General features: G+C 38.5%; 2 protein-coding genes across 2 annotated transcripts in view; one reads left to right on the top strand and one right to left on the bottom strand.

The window, feature by feature from the left end:
- Positions 1-6,255, top strand: part of LOC119835798 — a gene marked incomplete at its 5' end in the record, with an annotated part of 13,512 nt that extends 7,257 nt beyond the window's left edge. The window contains 3 exons of the mRNA XM_038360798.1: positions 57-152; positions 404-1,739; positions 2,185-6,255. Of these exons, the coding sequence (XP_038216726.1) occupies positions 57-152; positions 404-1,739; positions 2,185-2,240 (1,488 nt within the window). The remainder of the gene's footprint in view (positions 1-56; positions 153-403; positions 1,740-2,184) is intronic.
- Positions 6,256-7,516: 1,261 nt separating this feature from the next.
- The window catches only part of LOC119835788 (oxysterol-binding protein 1), an 18,190-nt gene continuing 12,120 nt past the window's right edge, over positions 7,517-13,586 (bottom strand). The window contains exons 10-15 of the mRNA XM_038360785.1: positions 12,891-12,946; positions 12,519-12,704; positions 11,973-12,161; positions 11,507-11,649; positions 10,829-10,984; positions 7,517-10,427 (exon numbers count right to left, since the gene is read on the bottom strand). Of these exons, the coding sequence (XP_038216713.1) occupies positions 10,232-10,427; positions 10,829-10,984; positions 11,507-11,649; positions 11,973-12,161; positions 12,519-12,704; positions 12,891-12,946 (926 nt within the window). The 3' untranslated portion in view covers positions 7,517-10,231. The remainder of the gene's footprint in view (positions 10,428-10,828; positions 10,985-11,506; positions 11,650-11,972; positions 12,162-12,518; positions 12,705-12,890; positions 12,947-13,586) is intronic.

Genomic DNA, 13,586 nt, shown 5'->3' with positions numbered 1-13,586 from the left:
TGTTTAGTTTGATGTTTGGTCTTTATTTATTCGGTGTTGTTTTGACTCAGCATCAGCCCCGCAACGTGTTAACGACAACCACCTTCAGCGGGCTTCCGCTCGCGCGGCCCAACTACGGTTCCACCGCTTGTTCCTCCACCGACGACTATAAGGTACGTCCGCACACGGGACGGTTCACCGTTTATTTTATTTACAGCTTGCCTCCTTCATGCGACCCGCTTCTTGCCCCTTCACGAGAATGCACATTAAAATATGTATAACACGTCACTCACGCAATAAACATTGCTGTGGTCGTCTTCATCGCGATGAGCTATTTGTAACGATGCCCCGATTCTAAAACGACTAACAGTAATTTTTCCTTTTCATTCAGGTGCCTATATTCACTGTGCACTACCGTTTACAGAAATCTCTAGACGAAAACGGGAATGCGGTACACGGATTCAGTTCGCCTATATCAGGATCTAGTCAACACAAGAAGCCGAGGAGGAAAAAGTCATCGAAAAATGAGACCGTCATCAAGTCGCACCAGATCGACGGTTACCAGGGTAACAAGGACCTGAACGAGTTGTTGCGTTTCATCGAATCGAACGCGGACGGCGCTCGGGCTCACAAAATGGGGCGCAAGCACAAAGACGACTGCGACGACAAGGGCAAGAAGCGCTCCGCTGAGCGGCGCAAGGACAAGGGCGCCAAGATCACGCGCGCCTCTTCGCTCGAGGAGCTCTCGCGCACCAAATTGGAAGATCTCACCGCCAAAGGCGCCCCCACCAAGCCGGAGCGCCGCTCTTGGGGCGACGACGCTCGCGCCGCCCTGCTGCTGCCCGACGACGAGCTGACCGACTTCCAGACGGTGACGAAGCGCCGCAAGCCGCGGCGGCGCGCCGACGAGCTGCCGCCCGCGCCGCGCCCTCGCCCCGCGCGTCGCGCCTCGCCCTCTGCGCCCTCCGCCCCGCCCTCCGACCGCTCCAACGACTCCAACGACGACATGGACTCTGTGCACTCCCTGCCCGCGGACGCGCCCCAGTCGCGCCCCAAGCCCGCGCCGACCGCGTCGCCCGCTCCACCCGTCCCGCCGCCGCCGCCGCCCCCCGCCCCACCCGCTCCGCCGGCCAACCCTCCTCCGCACGCTTCGTACGCGGACATCGCGCGCACACGACACAACATCCCCGACTTGATTGAATCTTGCAACTTCTACGCGGAGGGCGACGGCGAACTGAAACAGGAGCCGTCGCCCCCCAACACCAAAGTCAACCCACCCGTCGCCGACACTCTCGATTACCCGGCGTTGAATGCGAGGCGGCCTCGGGACAAGCCTGCGACTCCTACGACGGCGCGTAATCAGCGGAAAGAGCGATCGGAAGCGAACAGACCAGCCGATATGCCGGCTCCAGACGTGGTTGCGGACCGGCGACCCCCTGTCATCCTGCTCGACTCGGCGGCGAGGCCGCGGGACATGGACGGCGTGACGTTTGGATTCGACATCAATGAGCAGCTGCTGAGCGGGCCGTCGCGCCGACCGCGCTGCGACCTGCTGCGCGACGCGCCGGAGGGGCGCGGCGCGGGCGCGGGCGGGGGCGTGGGCGTGGGAGTGGGCGCGGGCGCGGGCGCGGGGGGCACAGGGGGCGCGGCGCGCGGCGGCGTGCCCGTGCGCGCCGCCTGCCTGGCGCTGCGCTACGTGCCCCCGGACCCGCCCGCTGACACCGCGCATTTGCACCAGATCATCGACTATGTTGGAACTGGTGAGTGAACACTTTGTATCTACAATGTTTCTAAATTTACATAAACCGATTAAACAGACATTAAATTTAATAGTAATACTATTTTAATTTGAATATCTTAACACAATCGCTTTGTTTCGAATACAGACTACTTGAACAGATAAAACCTTATAACAAAAAAGAAATTAAATCTTTTCATCTATTTGTTATTTGCTTAATGTCACAAATACACAATTAAAGCTTGTAAAATTTATTTCACATTGCAATAACATTGTACTTACAGGAAACCAGCTAACTGTTTACAAATATATAAAATAGTCCCTATCGCTCATTAAAAGTGAAGTCCTCAAAACTATTAAGCTTTTGTTATAATTAAATGAAATCACAATTTTCTTCAGTAGTTAATCACATCACTTTACTAACTTGCTATAACTTTCAACATGAATGAGAATAATATACATTTCAGCATGGGAGGACGTGGTGCGATGCGGCGGTGGCAAGGTGCGCTACTTCATCGAGTAGCCAGCTCCCCGAGTTGCAAAGAACCGGTCGAGCAGACAGTCTCGCGCGGCCAACAGACCACAGTGTAAAGTGTCACGTGCGAGTGAACAATTCGTGCGCAATGTACGGTCCCGTCTCGAATATGCGGAGCGGTTCCCGGAGTGCGTGTCCGCGTCTCAAAGTGCAGCTTCTCACGTGTAATGGAGTACAGTGGACAGTGTGGAAAGCTGAAGTGAATCTAGTGAAGTGATCCTCTGTGCAATAAGCGCTTCCGCTTTCGTGCGATCGCGACGCGCCGCGAAACTTGCGACTTTGCTTCTAATCCAAAAATATATCATAGTATGGCGTCGCTGTGAGTACTTTTGTTTTTGCTTTGTAAATAAGTGTAAGAGATTCTATTTCCTAGCTTGTTTGAAGCATTTAATTATTTTCTTTTCTATGTGTTCTGAAATATTGGATAGGAACGTCGCCTTGGGGAGGGAATGAAACAGGTGCTAAACCTCTGTTTACGATGGCTGAATTCAGCTCATATTGTGCTGGGTTATTGTTAATTTTGTTATGAGAGGCAGACATGCCCGATGGACATTTTCGTTTTATTAAAAAGCATGCTTATGTTGTTTATTTTGCTTGATTTTTTGTTATATAATCACAATTACATATAGGTCTCTCTAACTATATTAGCTACTTGTATCTTATTTTGTTATGTATTTTTTAAGTTTTACTATTTTATACTAAAGTTTGGTTTATAAAGTGTTATATACAATACAAATTATATAATGCAAAAGATTTATTCACACTTTAAATTGTAAGAGTTACACAAATAATGTACAACAACTTTAACTGTATCTACAAATTCCCCACTTTAGTATTTGCTAATATTATGTATTCCCGAAGCATTAATTTTACTGTTTACTTAGGTACTATTCCTATAAAATATATTTTTTTGATGGGAGTCATCATATAAATACCAGGATTTATGGTTATTGTACAACATTGTGCTTAAATGTAATGTAATGTTTGTGCAGCCTAAGGCGACAAGAATTCCGCTTCATTGACAATTGTACACAAAGCTTGCAAAAAACTTATATTATTTTACATACAGAAATTAAAGATCAAAAACAAAGATACTGCCTATGTTTTCAAACTATCTCTATGATGTCAATGTTTTAACATTACTTCTCATTTTCTATAAGATGAATTTGGGATATAATATATTAATAACTGGCAAAATAGATTTGTTTACAGTTCTACTGAAAATTTATTTTCATTTATTGTCAGTAGTAATAATAGACTTGTTACTGATTAGTTAATTTTTTATCTATTCAAAGCTAGTCGGAAAATATTTCAGTTTGTCGGAAGCATTATTTTTATAAGTATAGATATTATTGATTGCTAAAAAATTGTTCATGTAGTCGAAAGTGTATGTCTAGTAATTAAATCGTGTTAATATGTGTCGTAAAATAAATTATTAATGTCTATCGTAAGCATAGAATAATACCTAAATGTGAAATTATGTAAATAAAGCTCAGTCATTAAGAAGTTCCACAAAGGACTTTAAGTACATCATATCTTGATTTTACTTTCCTATCAGTCCTAAGGTTAATATCCTGTTTGTCATTGTAAATGAGTGTGTAATAAAAAGTTTTCATACTATAGTATATACATTTCATACTCTCATATTTCTGTGCAGACATAATTAAGATTAGTTCTTCTAACACAATCATAGAACCGTTTTAATATGTGATGAGCTGATTTAATAATAAGCATACCCAATAACACCTGTTACCCTTCCCATTTCTAAATTATATGGATTCTACAGTGATTTTGAAAATTATGTTAGCATATTATGTGTCAGCTCACATTTCAAAAACACTTTATATATGTTTATAAAATAAGACCTACACAAAGTATTTGTTATACTGTATCTGTATTCATGTAATTCGAACATAAATGAAGCAAGGCTAGCCGAATTAAATACAAGTTCATTCACAACTATAAATAACAAACATCTGAATTGTATATTTACATAGCTGTCAAAAAATGTTGAGATGACAACCAACATAAACTGCCTTCCTTTTTGGAGTTGAAGTCTTGATATTAACTGATATTTAACATCATTATTCATAACTGTCCTTCATTTTTTTTAATCATATTCCATAATGTCATTTGATGAAATTAATCCAACATTATAGTATCAAAATTATTTAATATTATAGGCATTGCATGAGTTTCTTGCTTTTTTAATTTAATCAATGTAAATTGTCTGAGTTCTCGTAATTATTGTGAATGGCAACATTGCATTATTTCATAAATGTATTTATATACTTGTGTGTTTAATCGATCTTTAGTAATATTAATGGGATAATTCTAAATTAATTGGAACCATGATCTTTTAAATTTATATAGCAAGTACACACACACACACACACACACATTCAGTGTATATAACTATCATTATTACATTTGTAGACGAGCATTTAATAAAAATATAAAAAAAAACAAGACTAAGAAAAGATGCACTTAATTTTTGAAAAAGTTATTACTTAAGTCATTTGTATATGCTAGACTTTCTTGTAACTTTTGTAAGGGCTTTGAGAGTTTGGGAGTTGACCTCATTTTTATAAACAGGCAAATTTCTTAATTTGTAATTAATATAAACTCACTTTGTGTAACATACTTTGCTTTATTGTCAAAGATTTTCATTGATTTTATGAACAGAAGCTCATATCAAAGGTATAGAAATAAAAATAATTTATTATTTCTTTTCCTTGTAAAATATGTAAATAGATATGCTGATAACTATTTTAATTTTTATCATACTAAGTAATTGGTATTAGTTATTGTAGAAAAGGTCTCAGGGCTAGCTTTTTAAGAGCTCTGGCGGGTACTGCTTTAAAAAAATTACCAAAATTAATATGATTTTATGTAAATTATATGAAATGAAATGAAATCTTTTACAAATTACACAAAACAAAAAAATGACTATATTATTCCCTCTTATAATATTATTTTTTGTTATTATTTTGTACTTAAAATTTTTGTATGGTATATAACAAAATGTTATGGATTTTGTAGAAAAATTAAACCATTTTATATTGAAAAAAATCTTCAAGTGTAACAAGATTAATGCCACACTACAGCTTCTTGATATGATCTGTTTAACTTATTTCTCAATTATAAGACACAATTTATGAAAATGAATAGTGAACAGTTTTCATTGTTAAATCAGAAAGGGATGAATGGTCCTAGACACCCTACTTCAGCATATCTATCTTAAAAGCATAACTCGCCAGCTCTTTTTAAATTCCATGAAAATTTATGGTCATGTTTCAAAACAAAGCTTTTTTATTTCCTATGCTCTACTTCTCGAGATCTAAAATAATTTGTGTTTAAAGAGGTTTATAAAAAATGTATAAAAATAAAAAATTTTGAGCTCATGTATGTATTTATATTCCCTTTGTAAGAATGAGTGATATCGCTTGAGAGAAGCTATGGGCGAAGTATAAATGTATAAAACAAAATAATTAAACGGAAATAAACTTTTGTTCGTCTCAATCTCTTAGTTCAATTATATGTAAAAAGTATACTTACTGGGTGGATATCATTCACAGAAAAATTTTACCACCAATAGTTAAATTATTGTACTCTACTCGGAGATTGAGACAATTATTGATGACAAACATTTATTTTATATCTTTGTATGAATAATTTAACTGCTTAACACCTAACTTTACCGATTCTATATTTTTACTCTGTTTCATAGTTATTATATCATATTTAATGTTCGAACGAAGAAGAAACATTTATGTATACCTATTATATGTATCATAAAAGTATTTGTTTTATACATACGTAAAATACAATATCGCGTTAGCCTTGAAGTTACTATAACTTTAAGATAAAAACAGAGTAAAAGTTTAGTAACGTTTTTAAACTGTAAATGATTTAATTATATAAACCATGCTGTAACCAACTACAATTTACAGTTATGTACTTTTTCACTGTTTCCGTTTTCTTAATAAAAATGTTGAAATGATGTTTTCTTTTCATTTGAATGCTCTCATTTCTTAAAAACAAGTAAATAACAGAATGTAACCCGACCCTGTATCGAAGGTAAAAATAAGGTGAGATTTAAAAATGGTCAGTGCACTCAAGACGCGTATGAAAGTGTCTCGAGTCTGATCTATCCATGATCGATCGAAGGCAGATATGTGACATTGTTAGATAATTTACCATAAACAGTTTTAACGGGTTTACTGTAGATATGTAAAATTAAAAATGCACTATGCAATGATGCCAATTCAGAGGATTCGCCTCAAAATTCAGCAGGATAATAATTTTAATAATAATAACAATATGTACCCATTATATTATCGCCAACTTCCAGTAGAGCGTTGGCATTAGACGCCATCGATTTTATATTGATCGAAGTTACGACGCCACATCATTAGGACCGCCAAAATGCACGATGCAAAATATCATTGACCAAAATGTTGTATTATAATTTTTTTTTATAGCTACTATGTTTATTGAATTCTGAATTATAGTGTTACGAATAGACCCTAGTCATTACAATTTTTTTTTTGTATATATATATGATTACAACAAAATAATTGGATTATAGTTCTTTGAGTTTACCGCTAATAGTTACAGACATTTTATATTTTGCATTTTTTTTTGTGGTAGCCGAGCACGCTTCGGCTCGAATTGGGCCAGCTCGCACCCGGGGGAAGTACCACTCCCCCACAGAAAACCGGATTGAAATAGTATACTGCTGTGTTTCGCCCTTTGAGTGGGAGAGCCGGAGGCTCATATCCTTTTCCGTGCCCTTCCCAGTCCTTTCCTTTATATTACTCTCGTAAATCCTTACCTTTCCAATATTAAGACGGCAATACATTTGTAGAGGCGTGCAATCGACCCGCCGCTCCATATATTTCATATGCGGTGTAAGCGCTTACCATAGCAAGCGACCCACCAGCTCCATTGCCGACGATGACATAAAAAAAACAAAAGATAGACGACGATATCGTTGCAGCCTTTTAGGACGTCCACTGTTGGACATAGGCCTCCCCCAAAGATTTCCAAAACGACCGATCACCAGCGGCCTGAGTCCAGCGGCTCCCTGCCACTTTAATCAGGTTACGATATATTAGGTAATAAATATTGATAGGTATTTTTAACATTATTACAACCTAAAATATAATAAATATTTTGAACATAGACTATAAATATTGACAAACTGTGAATATCAATTTCTTTACAAATGCAAAACAGGGATAGAAAGTAAAACAACCAAGAATGTTTTCGATATAGTTTATTTTTATACTCAACATGATACAGATGTTATGGCTTTGTATTCAAACATCATTCTATTAATAAAAATATTAACAAATATCTTACATCCACGTAAAAATGTACAATTTGTAATAGATCTTACAAAATATCCTACACTTTGTCCAAGTCGCTATCAAAGATCCGGGCACAGATGCATAAGAAGTTTGACAAAGACCCGACGTCGTCAACGCGGCGTCACTCATACGATAAGGCATGCGTATTCTGTCAGGTACGACTTAGTCTAATTCGCCCTTCCAACAATACGAAAATGTTATACACCTTGTCTATTTGGACGCAAGAGCAATGCTTAGTTTTGGAATAAATTTGCATTATTTACAATACAGAAATACAAAAGAAAATTATTTTTTATTAATTAATATAAGAAATTCAACTTTAGTTAAAAATTTAACACTTCTCATGAAATTTGTGTTCTAAACTGGAAGCAGATCGAAAGTTCTACAAGGTTGATAATTTATATCGTATCTCTATTTGATTTGAGTCAATTGCATCAAACTGAAACTTAAACAAAAATAGTTACCATATAAAATAATTTACGACCACGTACAAATAGAAACACGACTAAATTGCTGTATACATCCCTCATAGCACCTATTATTCCGTATAACATTACTAGTTATTTAATTTACACTATAATGAGAAAGTGGGTGATATAAAAGCAAATAGATAATTTACTAAGTCCTAATTATCAAAGCGAGTTTTATATATACATAGTGATGATTGGTGTTGAACCGATTGACGAGTACCTGAAACATTACTTAACTTCGTTGTAACATCCGTTAAGAAAATAATTTTATAGTTTGTTTATGATTTAGAAGTTAACACAAAATTTAAATCTATTTATTAGGCCATAGAGCCAAAAACCTCTCGACATTTTTATTAGTATCATGGTAGGCGTCAAATTGCACAATTCAGCTAAGAGCAAAAATCATAAAAATAACAAATAGATTAATGATGCCGCAGAAAACAACAATGATTTATGAAATAAAATATTTTTCCTTTAATTACATTACATAACCTTAAAATAAAGGGCGAACTAAACAAAAAAGACGAGAAAATAGTGGAACGAGTACCATTTTCAATGGTGTACTAACAGTAGTTATATTACACATCTCATTCTTACTAAATAAAATCATTTGTTAAAATTAAACGTGCACAAGAGTAATAAAGACGAGCGTACCGTGACATATCAGGAATTTCATTTTTGGACACATTCAGAAGGAAATAATGGGAAATAAAATCTCAGCACAGTCCAAGGACAAAATACAGTAACAATACACGTTCAATAATACAACGTCTTTGATCTCGGAGTAAAAGTCGAAAAATGTAACGGTTGTCACGATTCAATAAATAATAATTATGAAAACAACATTCAAATATGCGCGCCCTAAATAATGTCCCGAGCTGCTACAAACATGGCGTATGTAGCTCGGGCTTGTACCTCTCGCGTCTCGCCCATTGCCACCACACAATCGATCTGTATAAACGTCTTCGTTGAACAACCGTGTGGAATATTAGCTGTTGTCTCAGTTAGCTATCATACTTCAACAATCAAAATTACATCGCATTATGTGATAACTGCAGAAAAATAACATACGCACTTATAGTAATTATAATTTCAGATTGTCTTTAATTGTAATAGGTCTTTTACCACACGATACATTTTCGAACACACAATCTATTTTTGTTTAGCCGAAAATATCAATGTTATCAAGTAAAAAGAAAACGGGTAGCATTAATTAACGATAATAAGTGGCAATGTTAAAAGCTTATAAATTATCGTTTTATTTTAGCAATTATATCGATAGCTAAAGCAGAGAGTAGTTATTCGCATCAATTTTATTTATTATTTATGATTGATTTTAGAAATAAGCAAAAGCACAACCTTTTTTGAATGAACCAGTTCTGATGCAGTTCAAATGATGAGTAGTATGATATTAACGATTATTTCCTTAATACTGCCTTTATGAGCTTACATTACCTGTATTCAACTATTTTAATCAACACTCGTAATAATTTTGTCATTCGACTCATGTCGAATATTAAATGCAAGCAAATTTGTCTTCTCCTATTTTATTATTATTATTATTTAATTAACATGGCTATATAAATGAAATTATTTTGTTATATTGGGATTGAGAATTGCACCCATTAGTTGATGCTATTATAATTCCTCATGTTTGTATGTGCTCATCGTTGTTGCAACATTAAAAAGCAGTAAAATATTAGATTTAAAATAAGTGAGATAAAAACTTATGTCAACATATTATGTTTACACTTTTTTTCTATCACAATATTCCTACAGTATCAATAGATGTCGGGACAGGATAGCGTGTTGTGGATCTTTTGAGATCTGCATTTTTAATTCTCCCAACTAACATGTTGGCTCGAAGGACCATAATTTAAAATTAACATAAGAATGTATCGAGCTCAAGTATCAGCGCTTGATATACAAATTACTTCGGAACATTAATCTATCAACACACAAGTACTGTACAGTAACCGCGTCGAACAATCGCAACGCGCATCCCTCTCGGAGGAGCGCTTGCTCTCGCGCACAACTTCCGTACAGTATCGCGCATTAGATGGCAGATGCCACACACCACACCCGTCAAGTGTCCACGTCCGATGGGAGCGGCTGGTGCACAGACGCAGCGGCACTAGAAGATGTCCGGGCAGGCGGCCCAGTCCTGCCGCTGCTTGCACTCCCAGTACTTGTTGTTGTAGAGGTGGCGCAGGTGCGGCTGGCCCGGCGCGGCCTGGCGCGTGAACCAGACGGGCGCGCGCGGCGCGGGCGGCGCGGAGCCGCGCGCCGCCGCCGCCTCGGCCGCCGCCTCCAGCTCGCGCCGCGCCGCGCTGGAACATACAACACGCATTTTTACTGTTATATCATGTTACGAAACATGTGAAAGAAATTTTCTTTGTTTTTTTTTTTATCTATCATGTCGAAACAGAGCGATTTCGTATCATTTTTTTCTCATAACTACGCTAAAGCGGCTCTAGACATTATTTTAAAATTTATCAATTCCGAAACATTAGAAAAATCTTTAACCGGATAGTAACACATAGATCACACCAAAAGAATTCTATATGACATGAAGAATAGTGCATACTTCCAAAATCTGCTCTCCATAAACACTGACTAGATTTTCAAAGAAAACCTATTGACTTGACAAACGATTTTACTACTTTCTATGTCATAAAGAAATAAGGGTATTTCATGAATGACATTGGCTTGCTAAGAATAGAGCAAATACCGTTGCTTCTCTTCGAGGCGCAGCTTCTCGGCGTTGGCCTCGTCCCAGAGCCCCTCCTCCATGAGCCGCTGGTCGGGCCGCAGGCGCGAGTCCGTGGGCGCCACGCCCGTCTCCGGCTCGTTCAGCTGCGCCGCCAGCAGCGTGAAGTTGTACCATCTGCGGAACGTGCCCGCTATACTACACCGTGCACTACACTATGTACTATATCGTTACGTACGACATTTATACGTGTAATGAAAAATAACATATTTAAAAAAGGGGCGACACAACACTGGAGATATACAACATAAATCTTTGATAAAATTTCGAAGTGCTATAACTATTGATTGATCTATCATATCAGAATATGACAAATTTTTCGTTGAATCAAATATTGAATGATAAAATACAAATTAAAAAGAAACAGTTTTAGTCTATCTACTATATATAAATAAGTCGGGTTTTCCTTCCTGACGCTATAACGCCAGAACGCACTAGCCGATTTCCACAGTTTTGCATTCGTTGGAAAGGTCGGGCTCCGTGAGGTTTATAGCAAAGAAAATTCAGGAAAAATTTTAACAGAAAAGCGGGAAAATTATCTTTCACATACAGCCATCTGGTGGCGAAACGGAGTTCGCCGGGTTTGCTAGTATAGTATATATGGGGTAGTATATAGTAGGGGGAGGGGGACGCGCTCACTTGTCGCAGTCGGAGGGCGCGGGCACGCGCTGCCAGGCGAGCACGAACTTGCCGGTCTTGCAGACGGTGTTGTCGGGCGACGCGCTCGTCACCGCCGCCACCTCCACGCGGCTGTCCCAGTGCCCCTGCAGCACGTAGCGCGGCTGCGGTGCCAACGTACATTACTTCACTTTGCGTGTATAGTCAAAGTTAAGATATTGATCGACATTTTTGTTTCACATTCCTTAGCGGTCATATAATTGACATTTATTTTAAGTTTTATTGTAGCGAAAACGGTTAAACGAATTCCTACGAATGCGTTAAGTTGCATCAGCAATCATCAATTTTCATTAAACAGCAGTAAGAGAAATGTAAAATTTGATGCTCATTATAAACACGTAATAAATATTCGTCATTGACATTTAATTAACTAGATTTTTTTTATCACAACAGTCAACACCAAATAATTAAAGTATCAATCACCCACCACTCCATTGGGATCCTTGATGACCCCCGTGACCTTCCGCTGCGTGTCCTTGCTGAAGTACCCGTAGGGCAGGTACTTGAGGTGCGCCACGTAGCCGGTGGCCGGGCCCGCCTCGCCCACTATCTCCATGTCGCCGTGGTTGTCCACCCACAGCTTGCCCACTATTATGTTGTGCACTGTTGTCGTCACCTACAATTTTGTGAAAACATATACGATTCTTTTTTCCTTGCAATTGTTTAAAGTGTTGTAATTTGTAAGTACAGGACCACATCTAATTAGCTGACACGAGTAAAGTTTAAGCGTTAAATATGTTCTATAAAACAAAAGGAAATAAGAGACACGAATGAACAAAGAATAATGTATTGAGAAAGTATTCAATTAATTTACTGACACAAATTTTCAAAATCAAAATGAGTCAAATTTTATTTAAGACAGCACTTATTACATTAGCCATAAAACTGAATACCAATGAATGGGCTTCTCACAGTCTCTGATCTAGGCGCATTTATTATTACATTAGCTACCATAATTCCAAAACCCTGAAACCTTGGACCACCGATATCTGCTGCCCGAGCGCCTGAACAGCACGAAGGTCTCCGCGTCCGGGGTGATCGTGATGAACTGTCCCCGGAAGTAGCTGGAGACGGAGAACTGCTGCCAGCACACCCAGCCGCCGGCACCCTCGCAGTGAGACGCGCTGGTGGGGGGGTGGTGCTGCACCTGACCACTTACCTCCGTTGGTTACTCATGTTGATTATGGTACTCCGTAATAAGTATCCTCGTAGCTTGAAGGGTGAGATGTTGGTAATGAGTATGCTAAGCTCTATAGCTTAGTATTCCTATGAATACTCAGCTATAGGTCAGTACTAAAGAGTAATATTATGGTGGCTTTGCGATAGCTTATGGGTATAAGCTCACCCGATATAATATGACAAGAATTTTCAATATATTCAAAAACATATTTTTCTTTGAGGCTGCATAGTTTTACTAGATTTGAATTATGAACTGTATGTATATTTTTGTATGTAGTAGTCGAGCACGCTTCGGCACAAATTGGGCCAGCTCGCACCGGGGAATTACCACACCCCCACAGAAGACCGGCGTGAAATAGCATTCTGCTGTGTTTCGTTCGGTGAGTGGGGGAGCTGGAGATCCATATCCTTCCCAGTCCTTCCAAAGGAAAGTAAGAATAAAGATTCCTCTCGTCAATCCTTTCTTGTTCCCTTCCCAATATGAAGTCGGCAATCAATTTGTAGAGGCGTAAGGTGTGCAATGGACCTTATACCTCTCAAAATGTTCATGGGCGATAGCAGCGCTTACCATCAGGCGACCCACAAGCTCCATTACCGATTGTGACATAAAAAAAAATATCTCACGAATTATAATTAGTAGCAGTTGAAGAAGTTGAAATAATTTTAATTATGATGGTCACTACTTTGAAACTTACCTAAAGCCTTTCTCCTGCCTTGTGAAAACAACATCATTCTACCTACCAGATAAAAACGGCTACAACACGAACCAGCCCCGGCTACCTAACACGCAAAAATCGATATATTGTAACAATGGTTTAAGCCGACGTATTTGAAAACACTGCCCTTTGCAAACATACATTTT

Source organism: Zerene cesonia, chromosome 2, assembly GCF_012273895.1.
Source record: "Zerene cesonia ecotype Mississippi chromosome 2, Zerene_cesonia_1.1, whole genome shotgun sequence".
NCBI classification, from domain to species: Eukaryota; Metazoa; Arthropoda; class Insecta; order Lepidoptera; family Pieridae; genus Zerene; species Zerene cesonia.
Note: the sequence above shows the minus strand (reverse complement) of the source record. Positions and strands in the feature narration are given on the sequence as shown.